The 14,251-nt window shown below is 29.5% G+C and overlaps 1 protein-coding gene across 1 annotated transcript in view; it reads right to left on the reverse strand.

The window, feature by feature from the left end:
* LOC106458215 (DNA-directed RNA polymerase II subunit RPB2) overlaps positions 1–12,988 on the reverse strand; it is a 67,045-nt gene extending 54,057 nt beyond the window's left edge. Inside the window, exons 1-4 of the mRNA XM_013917691.2 lie at positions 12,813–12,988; positions 5,429–5,655; positions 1,856–1,968; positions 923–1,142 (exon numbers count right to left, since the gene is read on the reverse strand). Coding sequence (XP_013773145.1) covers positions 923–1,142; positions 1,856–1,968; positions 5,429–5,655; positions 12,813–12,831 — 579 coding nt within the window. The 5' untranslated portion in view covers positions 12,832–12,988. The remainder of the gene's footprint in view (positions 1–922; positions 1,143–1,855; positions 1,969–5,428; positions 5,656–12,812) is intronic.
* Between the last annotated feature and the right edge of the window lie 1,263 nt (positions 12,989–14,251).

Here is a 14,251-nt window from a genome sequence, read left to right on the forward strand (position 1 = left end):
CGTCTTAACGTTGTTAGAACAACGGGTAAAAGTTGTAGTGAGTGACGGCTTATCGACTTCTTGAGAAGAATTCTAAGAAGAAAGTAAACCTACAGACATCGGTCTTGTTTAACAAAATCTGCATTACTATATAATGAATGATATAATGCTTTTTGTAGTTTCAATGTCTTGAGCAACGTTCTCCCTGTAGTTAATCAAAAAACTAATCACTGCAATGGTTTTTGTGCAAATACACCACTTGGCTCCATCCCCTGACCATTAGTCACATCCACTTGAGCTAAGTAATTAGTCTTACCCACAAAACTGACCTTCAAAGAAGGAAATGGGGAAGCTTACGGAAAGAAAAATGATTCCAGACACTAACCTGTGCCATATCTATCACTAAATTTGCTTTTTTTAAACAATTCATTAAAGAAGTTGTTTAAAGAAAAGATCATTAACCCCTGACACAAACCTCTCAACAAAACCACTATAAAAGCCACATACCTCAGCATGGGCAAGTAGCATGTGGCATAATAGATTATCCATGCCTGTTTCAAACTTAAAAGCTACTTATATTTATGTATGATCTTGTCAACTTGTTACTAATGTAACAACTCTCTTACTGAACACATTAATGAGAAAAGCTGCTCTTATTTAAGTATGGTCTTGTCAAATTCCTGCCAATATGTCACAACTCTGTTACAAAATATATTCAAGAGAAAAGCTGCTCTTATTTAAAGTACTGATATTTAACAACTTTTTTACTGATCATATTAACAAGAAAAGCTAGTTTTAGTTACGAGCCATTATTTAATTTTGATTTGTTTAAGCAAAAGCAAATGAATGAAAATTTACAAATTTTGCAAACCAAGGATTTTTATCTAATTGCAAATGATGAAACAAAAGTGTTGTTACAAATGTATAAAATATTCTACTTTACCTTTTCCGATCCATTAATAATGAAATAACCTCCAGGATCTAAAGGACATTCTTTAAACTCTGTTAAATCCCTGTCAGTTAAACCACTCAACAAGCAATAAGCAGACCTCAGCATTATAGGAATTTTTCCAATAAAAGTCTTCTGATGTTGTGTTTCAATTGGATCTTCACCCTCTCTTATCACAGTTTTAGTGATGTCCACATACAAGGGTGCTGAGTATCTGAAGAAAGGATTAGTAAAATAAAGTATTTCAATCACTCAAATGTACTTTCATCTACATCTGCCTGTTTTTTCTTTTCACCTGCTAGCATTTCAAGAATCATATATAACCAAACTTCCTATGCTTACTCTTGCAAATGATAACATTTTTCAATCCTTAGGTTTGATTTAATTTCATACTATGACACTGAACTTGACTTCCCCTGAACTCCAAAATAATATCTTTTAGTGTATGATATCATCATCTGTAAATGCAAATAAACAGTCAAAATAGGAAGAGTAACTTCACAGATGCCACTAAAACCCTTAAAATAGAAGACTAATTTCTTGACATATACCATAAAATATTCTAAAGACCAGAGGAAAACTACTAATGGTAAAGAAAACAAATTAGCAAAAATGCTAAGTTAAGGGGTGATTTAAAAATTTTTACACTAAATTTATGACCAGTGATATCTGTGTATTCCATATGAAAATTGCAGAAATATAGAACAGATAAAAATACTACTTTAATTAACATAGGTCTTCAAAGGTCACTAAGTAAAAATTTCTGCACAAAATCTTCATTTTTTTTGGGTATAAAATTCAGTTATTTTACAAAACCTGACCTTTAATTTTACCAAAAGCTGATAACTTAGCCTAATGTTTATGTTCTACTGCAAGAATACACAGATAACAATGACATCACTGATGGTATAAGTATTAAAAACTTGCGTTAAATTTCGAAGTCTAGCTTCATTTGGCATCATAGGACTTGGGGCACCATCTTTTTCCCAATGAGTTGGTTTTGACAAGTAAATCTGTTCAAACTTTAATAAATAGCGTGGCTGTAAAAGAAAAATTGCACATGGGTTTTAATATTCTAGATAGACAGTATATTAGAATAAAAATAAATAATCTATATGGACAATAAAAATATTATTAAAAAAATCTTAATGATTAACAAATGCTGAAAGCATCAGAATATATATATACATACTTTTAAAGCATTACTGAAAAAATAAATTTAGGGAAAATTATTTTGCCATGTACATTAGAAGTAATTATGAAAGATCCATATAAAATCTATGGATTTGTAAATGCAACTTTTAAAGACTTTGTTTATTACAAAGCTATACAGTGGGTTATCTGTGTTATGCCTTGCTTAGAGAATCTAATTCTAAATTCAAGTATTATAACTTCATGATAAATAAAAGTTCTATCAAATTTTTAACAGCATTTGTCCATTTATTTTGCAATTGTTTACATAATTTCAATTTATATGTCAATTCTAAATTTAAGAACTTATTTTGTGAAAATCTATAATATTTACTAGTTTTTGAAGTTTAAGTAAACAAGTTGAAAACAAAGAAATAGTTTATTGTATTTGATCATTTATTGGTAATCATTCCACGAAATTAAAGAAAAATTAAATTCATTCTGAATAATAAAATTTACCCTAATATCAAGTTCAGAACTGTCTTTAAACCATTGTTTCATTTAGGTAACATTTTAAATATAAAGACAGGATATCTATAACACATTGCCCTTATGTCATATATATATTTACATGTCCAAGTTGTAACTTTGGCTATATGGGCTCTACAATACATTGTCTGAGCTCATGTATTAAAGAGCATGCCCAAAACACAGCATAAAATTAGTCGTCCATTCTTCGCTACTGCTTATAGGACTGCAACACAAATGTTGCTTCTAAACACTTCAACATCTTGAGGAGTGCATGTAGCAAAGAAATGGTATGCACGAAGGAAAGTTTGTGGATTCACAAGACACATTGTGAATTAAATGCTAATCAAACAGCTTCACCTTTGCTCCTGAAACTAGAGTTACTGAAAAACAAACTGTCAAATAATGAATTTTTAATTTACTGCCATAACTTTAGATTAGAGCATTCTAAAATATGCTGAGTAACTACTCAGTGCAAAAAAAGTAGAAATGATTAGGGAAGCTATCCGAATGGAAATATCATTCCTTCTGGCAAGGGACCAGACAAAATTAATTCTAAAATGAATGTTAATTTTTTTTGCATATTATCATTAATATATTCTGTCAAACTGTCAACAAACTTTCTAGAGATTATTGTAGGTGTAACCTACTAAGTACACTTGCTTTTGGTCACAAACAAAGTCTGTAATCAGTTAGTGAAAGATTTCAATAAATATGCAGAGTTCATACAATTGTGTATTAGTAAATACCCATGACTTCATAGACTTGCCTGAAAATTTCCAAGATAAAATGGAATTGAATAACACCAATTATAATTGGCAAACATTGAACATTTTAGATACTTGGAATATTGAAACATTCCCTTTAACCCTTTTGCTACTGCCTCAGTGGATTACACAAACCACGCAATCCCAAAAAGACCAGAGTTTTGTATATCTTCACAAAAATGTTCAAGCTTTTAGTAGACATTAATTCTTTGGTAGAAAAAAGATCAGAATTTTTAATTAAGTATTTTTACAAAACATCTTTGTCCATGAATATATAGAGTTAAGAGTGTTGACTGCTCTGAGTGCAAATTGATTTTCAATTTAAGATTAAAAATACTTTTCTTCATCTGAAAATTATAAAATTTCATTTGTATAATCTCTAAAACTTATTAAATAAATATCAAAGGATTTTTTCTTCCCCAAACTAAATTTTATCTGTTATTTTCTCTACCCTACCTCTATACACATTTGGTCAATTTGACCAAAATTTGTAACCACCATAAAAAAATGTGTTAAATAAAATGAGTAGTACTTTTCTAGTATTGACCATGAAGTTCCAAAGTACTTCTGAGGGCTTCTACTTATGACCTTTCACATCTATTTTCCTATGTATATTTTACTGTAAACATCTGAAATAGAAACCTGCTGAACAGGTAACAAATCCCTGCTCCTGCCATTAGAATGTTTGTGTGACACCATAATGACACCACTGATAGCAAACAAGCATGTGTGGTGCAATAAGCCAACAATTTCTACAGAGTTTCTCGTAATCTCAGCTCCAAGAACACAGTGGGAGAGGATTTATCAGCTAGCTTACAATACAGTGGTTGCAATGAGAATTGTTTAAAGTAATAAAAAAGTGAGAAAACGTTTAGGATATGGCTCTGTACAAAGTCCAGCCTAAACAAATAAATTTGGTAGGTATTTGGATGTTATTCTCCCAGGGTGGTTGGAATTGAGCAGTATAGGTGTACAATATATGTAAGTTCTTATGAACATATATATATATTATTACTATTTACTCATAAATGCTTAATTTTGGTTCATTGTTCACCAAAATAAGGAATACATATATGTTTTATTTTGGTTCATGTATATATATTTTATTTACTTTTATACATCATTTTGCAAAAATAACTAAATATGTAAAAAATTATAAACTAATCAGCTTAGTCTAACAAAACTTCAATAAGTTAAACATCTAAAATTTCATGATGATGAGCATGTGTATAACATGACACCTCAAACTCATGCTGATTATGTTAGCTCTACAGGAAACAATTAAAGGGCTCTTGCTTTGATTTATTGCTTTTGACACATGGATTACTCCTCAAGTGTTTACAAAGTACATCAGTAAACTATACAAATAGAAAGATGTGAAAAGGTTAACAGTACACATTATAATTTCAGAAATACAATAAACATTAGTATGTATCACTTCACAAATACAAAGTTGAGCCATTGGACCAAATCTGTGAACAGTTGGTTAAAGGCATCTGTAATGCAAATACATATAAAACTTAAACATACAAGTAAATTAATTGCAGACAGGATCATCTTCATTTACTTTGTGGAAACTAGAACAATATCTTAAATTAGGTATAAGAATATTATTCTGTTGACTAAAATTTTGGCTACTAAAATTAGGATGCATTGCCCAATACTATATAATTTGCTATATGTTTTAGTTTTACTATTGACCAAATTTTTGATATGTTCAGTTAGCCCAAATGATACCACTAAATAGTCTTTCAAAATTATTGTATAAAAGTTTGATAATTTATAATAAAAAAATTTCCATTTTTTTTCCAGTTACATTCTTGCATACACTTTTCTTAATAGTAAAGAAAAAGTATTATTTTTGTTGCTTTACTTTTTTCAAAAAATATGTTGTTTAAAAATTTAGAAAACATTACCCCAACTAATTAATCAGTTATTTCTATGAGGAGAAGAAATAGATGAAGTTCTATATGATTACATCCATAAAAAAGAACTGATAAAGTCTTAGTTAAGAATATTCTGTTAAAAAAAAATACAATTTCATGTGATTTCTCAAGATATTTTAGTTACTTACAGGTGTTTCTATTTCACCACTAACATGCTGTGCTTCAGCTTGTAAGTCAATCTGCGGTGTATCTTCCACAATTCTCTGTACTGACATCTGAATAAATTCATCAAATGAGTCCAGCTGCTGTCGCACTAGACCTTTTTCATCAAAATATGCACTAATGACAATCCAACAAGCTTCCTGCCAAAGTTCTGGAGAAATTTCTTCAGAATCATCTTCATCAAGCATAGGATCTGATTAGAGAAGAATAGAAAAAATTAAATTAATAAATAACAATGTTCCAAAATTCTTTTTAATTTAAAATTCAACTTAGTAAAGTTTTCTTCCAAACTACATTTCCTCAATTCTAAGCCTATTCCAGTCAGCCTCTAAATCCATCTGATACAGGTTATATAAACCCAAGTACTGTACTAACTTGTTTTTGTAACATTCACTACTGGTGGGGGTCTATATATATTGTATCATATATTTTATGTTTTTGCTCATTGCAACACTTTGAAGAACTGATCACATCAAATTGGATGAAACCACCCATTTTCTATGCAAAATACACAGAGACCCCAGAAGTAATTACTGGGATTAATCAAATACTGACGGTACTTTTATTTTCTTGTGTAGCTCATATGTTTTAGGCATACAGTAACAAACAAATGCATGTCATGGATCCAAAGTAAAATTTGTTGCATAAATATTTTAGAATAGTGTATTTCAAAGGCTGAGTAGGCACATATAGACCCCATCAGTAACACTTGGGTTAAAACTTTGAAAGTGGAATACGTGTGTGTGTGTGTGTGTGTATATCAACTCATACAAAGCATTTACAATTTACAAGCACTGTGACAATAGTACAGATTCTTGTACGTCAGCTTCTTCCTGGTTATATTTTAATCAAGTTCCTGTATAATCCACATGTAATTTACATTTAAAAAAATTTTAGTATAAAAAAAACGAATAAAAAATTTAGCTACGAAGTCTGCAGCTTCAAAATAACACTTACCATTGACAATTACAAAATCATGCACTCAAAATTTTATGAATGACTAATTTAATATCTTCTGAATGTACAATCTGGTATGTGCAAACAAGAATATTTCACCACATACACAACAGACCTTGAATGTTAGTAAGAGCACACACATTCAAAAAATTTCTACAATTTGCTATGATCAATTTAAATAAGTAGTTGTGAGCATATAATGCACCTTATGTTACTTTCACATTTCACTTCCTTGGTATATTACAAAACTTAACCTCAGTTTCTATTCTATCAGTATACCTCTATAGATCTCTCTTTCAAGCTCTTTACAACTAGACCCAAATATCCCATCTAAAATTACAACATCAGAATCACAGTCAGTTTATAACTAAGCCATACAGGCACATGCAATGATGAATGAATGCATTACTAACACATTTAGAAAATGTAGAACCTGGCTGTAAGAAATTTGCAATATATAAATAAAAACTTTTATAAAATTGAAGCAGCATAAATTACATGCATGAGTAGAAACTGTTTTCTTCTCCTAGTAGCTTGTTAAATGTGACAGCAGCTCATACTGTTTTATGGCAAATCTTTGCTTCTATAACTTATTCAAAAACATCTAATCTAAGTTAGGCCTACCCAAGTACCAGTACTATTTTTATAAGACTTTGAAAATATAAGACTTTTATGTATACATTTTGCAACTAATATTAATGTAAAACCAATATTTCAAATACCTCTAAGAAAAGGAGTTAAAATCACCAAATATCCTCAATACACTTGTATAGTTAAAATGTACTTTGAGTTTCAGTTTGAAAAAGCAGTAATTGCTTCCATATCTTTCTTTGAAAACTGAAGTATGATTTGATCATATCTGGTGGTTCTTACATTCACCATTTAACACAAATATTACAAGTAACTTCTTTAGAACTCTGTTTAAACAAAACTTTTTGAACTATAATCATACATAGTTGGGTGATTATTGAAATTTGTTATTCAATCAATTATCAAGTTCATTAATCACTTACATTCACCTAATCAATTATTCTCACAAGATTAATCTTTCTATTTGAATTTTTTTAAAAGACATTTTTGAATTACCTTTCATTTAATATGATAGACACCTTCAAGTACAACAATTTAGAATTAAATTACTTTTGTAATCCTAAACTACTGTATATGAAAATGTATCATACATGCAACATAATACAAAACCACTGGCAATAGTAAAATATGTTTCTATTAGCAAATTATAAGTTTATTTGATTTACAGAAGATCAGTGTGGGATTAATGTATATTTCAAAACAAACATACTGGTGATAGAGTGGTGGTATTTAGTCAACATTAGTGACTTAAGAAATTACTTGGCACTTGTGTAATGTTCAATATTAAAAAACTCACAATTTTATAAAAACAACAATTATTTTTTATACAATTCTAAAAGTCTCAAAATTATATTAAAATACAAATAACTTACTGTACAGGGTAAAAAGTAGTAAACAACCCGATGAGACTGGAAAAACAATCTCATACACTCTACATCTTTCAATGTACATCACTGTATCATCCTCAAGAGTGTAATGTTTTGCAAAAAAATAAAACCTATTTATACTATTACCAGATCACCAATTTACATATTAAAGATTTTTACATCATCTACTGACAACATTTCAATCAGGTTCATCATCCTTTTATTAATTTAAATTTACTTTTTATATATATATATTTAATTATCTCAACAGATTCATATATATTTATACTAATTTAAAGTTCCAGGTTGTGCTAAAATAACAGTTTTTCCCATTGAATTGTGTGTTTAGTTTCATTAATATGTTCTGTTAAAGGTAAAATGCTAATATTATTGTTTTTAACATTTCTTTTGTGTTCATTCATTCAGAATTTTAAATTCCAAATTAACAGTAAAGTTTATTAACAGAATGAAGGTTTAGTTAAAAGTTCTCCTTTATCTCCATTATTATGGAATTTATTTATGGACAGTTTTGAAAGTGAATTACTACAAAGAGTGGATAAAAAAAACCTGAAGTTTGATTAAGGTATGTTGATGACACGTTTTTGAGTTGGTGGCATGGTAAAGTCAAACTAGCTAATTACCTTAATAGCATTGATAATTATATAAGTTTTAATAATGAAGTTGAGATAAATGGTTGTTAAGCTTTTCTGGATGTTTTAGTGATTAAAAATAATGATAAATTGGAAACTATTATTTATTCTAAACCTTTCTCTGTAATCATTCCACCACATCAACAATCCACTAAATCTCAAAAAAACTACTGTTTTTCACTCTTATGTAAATAGCATACTAAAATTATGTTCTAAACAGGATGATATTAATAATGAGTTATTACTAATTAAGCACATAGCAGTAGAAAGAGGTTTTAATCCTGATATTGTTGACAGAGCTGTTAAAAAACTAAAAAACAGGGATTAAAATATTAAGTTAACACTATTTGGTGAAAAAAAGTAAAAAAAAAGAATGTTTGGTACTGTCATTTATACCTGGCTTATTTTGTCAAATAATGAAAAAAAATTCAAAAAACAAATAAATATTTATCCAATATGTAAGCCGATAAACAAAGTTAGCCAAATTCTTAATACAACTAAAGATAAAATTTGACAGCTCTGTAACAAAACAAATTTGAAGGCTATAAAAAGTATGGTTTGTCTGAGTAATGAGGATGTTATAGGAAGTAATTCACCTTTAATTTCATACCTTTTGAAGGGGTGGTGGATAAAATAGAGAAGAGAATACACCTAGAGAAACTGTGTCACACTAGAGGAAATTCAGCATTTTTTAAAATATTGTTTTATAGAATTAAAACTTGTATACTATTAAGATATGGATTATTAGCTAAGATTTTATGCTATACTAATTGGTATAACATAAACAAAAAGTAGTTTGATAAAATTTTGGATGTAAGACACTAAAACTTTGTATCATGCGCAGTAAAAGATACCCGTGTCGATAGGGTTAATACATCATAATATTCCAGTGTGTAGAAAGTTCTAGACCTCAGTTGGGCTATTTATAAATACATTTTCAAAATATAGTTCAAGTTACACAAACTTAGTAAGAGATATAGTCAAATAGATTTAAACTGTGTGTTTGTACGTTTAGCCATAAAGAGCTCATAGTGGTGCTTATTTTAAAATGAAATTATCACAGATTATATTGTAACAACAGAGTAGAGAAGAGAATTTCATCTTGTCAAAGGGTGTTCTGAAGTAATTGAACCAGCCTGTGTGTACACTGACAAAAAGAGATGATCCTTTAAAGCTCTGGATACAAATGTGGTGATTAACTGTGTGAAGAACATTTGTATATACATATATATTATTTTAAAACAAGTGGACTGTGTGTTGTTTGTTTATTGTTTACACTTATCAACAAAAAGTCAAAAAACCTACTATAAAGAATCTTGCCAATCCATATAGAAAAACCTAACAAGTACATTTTCTTGAAAATTCATGTAGTCTGTGATGATGTGAGAGGGCACCACCTGATTACTAATGACAGCTCAATGGTGATTGGCCAATGCATTGAGGTTTGACAAAAGGGCTTATCTCATCCCCAGGACTCTTCACACTAAACTAATAAATACACGACTTAGCATGGGAGAATTTACTTTTGACGAGCATACGTCAACAACACATGGAGAACACAAGTCTGTTCAATGTACGAGCCTCCAAAAAATGTTCTCGCAGATTGAAGATTAGGATCAAAAACAAATTAATTCTGATTGGAAACTTATCCACATGTGGAGGAAAGTACTTACAGATTTACTTGGCGACTGAGAGGAAATGGAAGAACAAACCATAAAATTGTTGGCAACAGTCAGTTCAACTTCATCAACCAAAGTCGATATCAACCAACAAGAATGTGAATCAAAAGAATTTGAAATTCCTGTAATTCTCTTCAGAGAATAAATATTGATATATATATATATATATATATGTAGCCCACTGTATTTATGGTTTAACCCTTCCAATATGGGCTGGATGGAATCCACCCAAATCGTAACCACGAAAATATCCATGAGAGTAGTTATATTATAATTTTTTGATAATGTATGCATATCTTCACAAAATTTTGCAGGTTTTCATACACACAATATCAAGTTTTAAATTAAGCACTAAGATTTTGTAATTAAAGATTATCTCATAAACCTTTTTCTTTCCAACATGCATTTATTTGTCTCTAGTGCATTAGACATTTTCAAATTACACACGCAAATTTTTTATAATCTCCAGATAATTATCAAAATTAAAAAAAAAAATTATTTTATTTATTATTTTCATTACTGTATATCTGTATCAGTTGGTTTGATTTGACCAACTTCGTAACCTCAATACAAAATTAGAAAAAAAATATAAATTATGTTTTTTTCGTTCTAGAATGACTATAAATTATAACACAAATGTTTAGTCTAAATAGCTTAAATCTTATAACATTGTACATCTATACATATTTTTTTTTTTATTATATTCACCTTCCAGCCGTGCCTAGCTAACAATACAGAAGTTACAATGACGAGGAGCATGCGCACTCATATCACCATATTCAATGATATATAACTGACCTATTGTCTTTTCAAAGTGACCTGTCTTGGCTATATTTCAGTGGAATAGTACTTTGCAAAATACTGTCACATTTCAATTATTATACATCATATATGTATATACATTATTTCTATTTACAAATAAGTTATTAAACTAATTTTTCTTGAAACATAGAACAGAAAATAAAGAAGTAAAGCAATGAATTATCTCTTCTAGTTACTTCCTTTGTACTCGTTTGCCACTTGTTGTAAATTACTAAGCCTTAGGAAATTTCCCACATGGAGGATGTGAAAAGAAAATTTTTTTAGGTTTTATGTATACATTTTAAATAACCAAAAAATCATAAATGACTATATCGATACCATAAAATTCTATTATAATTTATCAAGAATAGTAACTAAGCTGTATTTGGTTCTAAAAAAATATGAAATTTCAAGCTCATCATTTGAAATCTTGTGTGAAAAGAACAAAATTAACACAATAACACGTCAAAATAACTGAGAAAACCACTAGGGGGACATTCCGAGCTTTTGATTGGTTAAAGTCATATATATATATATATATATATATATATATAAGGAACCAATTCCAAAGATGAAAAGAGTGGGCAGGGTGCCACTGTGTTTGATTCAATATAGGGGTGATTATGAAATTAACTAGCATATAATACTACAATTTGAATTATAATCTACATTTTGATATCAAACTTATTGCCATAGAATTATAAAATAGTAGTTCAATAAAACATCTGTTTTGAACATATATTATTCCTCTTTGAAAGTAGTACACTTCCAGTTGCCCCTTGTGATTGATACTGCTCAAAGTTGCATGAAAATAGTATGGAATAAGTTATGCGATATAAAATTATTTACAAAAAAATATATCCTCATTAAAATGCATGAATGAATCTAATAAAAAATTCCCCACTAAAAATTTACAAATAGATACATAATTACTATGCTCCCTAATGGCACAGTGTTAAGTCTGATAGCTTATGACACTAAAAATCATGTACCTCTGCACTTCACAAAAGACAATTTGATCTGTGACCAAAAAAAATAAAAAATCAAATCATAGACCAATATGTGCTCCATACTACAGACTTTATCCGAGTAAACAACATAAACTGTCACAACACCAGTGGCACAATATTCTAACTCTATGGATCATCTTGAGTTTGATAATGACAAATTTAAGAAATTAAATGGAGAAACATATTTTTAATGTTTAGTACTATTACTGACACATGAAATGGTTTGGATCATTTAATTGTTAAAGGTAAGTAGTATATTTCATTTTCCTTTTTTTAATCAATAATATATTACACCATCATACTATTACTAGTAGTACCTATTACTTGAGCATTAGTATTACTACTAAGACTAATAAATATCATTAATAAATAAACTAATAAATAATATATTACACCATCATACTATTACTAGTAGTAGTACCTATTACTCTAGCATTAGTATTACTACTAAGACAAATAAATATACTAATTGAATAACTCAGCCTATAAAAAAAAAGTATAATGTTTAACTTGTAAATGTAAGGTTAACCAGCTACTAGTACTAGTATTATTATTAATACTACTACTAGTCATTATTGTTTTTTGCTTAATTTTTTAAGCTGAACTTCAAACTGAATTTGAAATAACATTGATGACAATGAAAAAAAAAAAGAAATCTAACTGGTTGAGTGACTTATTTCTACTAGAACTTAGAAGTTCTAACTTCTACTAGTTCTAGCTACGTAACTTAGTTAGAAACTAAGTATATCATTTATGATATCAGCCCTATTTTCATAGCTTCAATAATAGTATTTACCATCTTCTGGCTCATACATAATCCAATTCAATTTTGAGTTCTCATGAAACTATAATTAATATAAAATCTGTTATATTCAGTATTACGCTAACCGTGATTAATACCACTAATATGTAACTTCTACTCTAACCCTCACTACCTAACGTTTAGCTTGCCATGAATAACAATCTACTGTTCTTGTTACAAACTTTAGAGATTCACGGTAGGTGTGACGTCACACGATTTTCAGGTAGCGCCAAAATCAAGATTTGGAATTAAAATATTATAATAATTTATTTTTAATATAATGATGTTTAAAATAAAAGTTAGAAAGATGATGACTCATTTTTGCCCAGTTTTTCATCTTGTTACTACGATATGCGAATAAATAAGATTATGAAACAGAATAGTCACAATAAAGACAAATGTTATCTTGTGACCTAGTAATTACTTTCCTATTTATTTATTTGCGATTTTTGTTTTAATTTCGCGCAAACCTACACGAGGGCTATCTGCGCTAGCCGTCACTATTTTAGCAGTGAAAGACTAGAGGGAAGGCAGCTAGCTCTTGGGCTACTCTTCATTAATGAAAAAGTGGGATTGATCGCGACCTTATAACACCCCCACGGTTGAAAGGGCGAGCACATTATGAGTCATATTACGAGTCAAGCGCCATAACCATCTGGCCAGGCCGGGTCTGAAAAAATCCGAAAATACACTGAAATTACACGTTTTGGTTAAGAAAAGAAAAATTCAAAAATAAACAACCAGCTGGTCTACTAAATGATTGAGAATGGTTAATTCTGAGGGTATAGTTACATATTCAAACACCTAAAGTATTTTAGGTTATCAATGAAAAGTAGCGCCAATTAGAGGAAAAACCAGAAGGACCATTTGGCCCGGACCTCAAGCTCAAAGAGGCCCGCAAATTTAGACATTTGTTATTTTTTGTATTTGTTACGTTTCGTGACTTGCTTTTGTGTACCAAAATGTGACACACACACACATCATAGAGCTGAAAATTACATAGACAAATTAAATATTCAAATTATGTTTCACTTTTCTTTTGGGCTAGTGATTGTCTTATTTTGTTTTCGTGTGTCATAATGTTTTTATTATATTCAAGGCAGTGGTGGGATTCAAATATTTGAACAAGAGTGTTACGTCTCCGTCTGTTAATTAACTTTCCGTAACTTCGTTCCGACGAAACTTTAGCGACACAAGTCCTTACTTAATAAAACTGGTTTATTCTTTCTGAATATAACTTCACGATACACTTGATTTCAACACTCGCGCTAAAACAAACGCTATAACGAACGTTAACTTCAACAATACTGTTACATCTCCGTTTGTTAATTGATTTTCCGTAACTTCGTTCCGAGGAAACTTTAGCAACACAAGTCCTTACTTAATAAAACTGGTTTATTCTTTCTGAATATAACTTCACGATACACTTGATT

The sequence above is a fragment of the Limulus polyphemus genome, unplaced genomic scaffold (assembly GCF_000517525.1).
Source record: "Limulus polyphemus unplaced genomic scaffold, Limulus_polyphemus-2.1.2 Scaffold429, whole genome shotgun sequence".
Taxonomy (NCBI): Eukaryota; Metazoa; Arthropoda; class Merostomata; order Xiphosura; family Limulidae; genus Limulus; species Limulus polyphemus.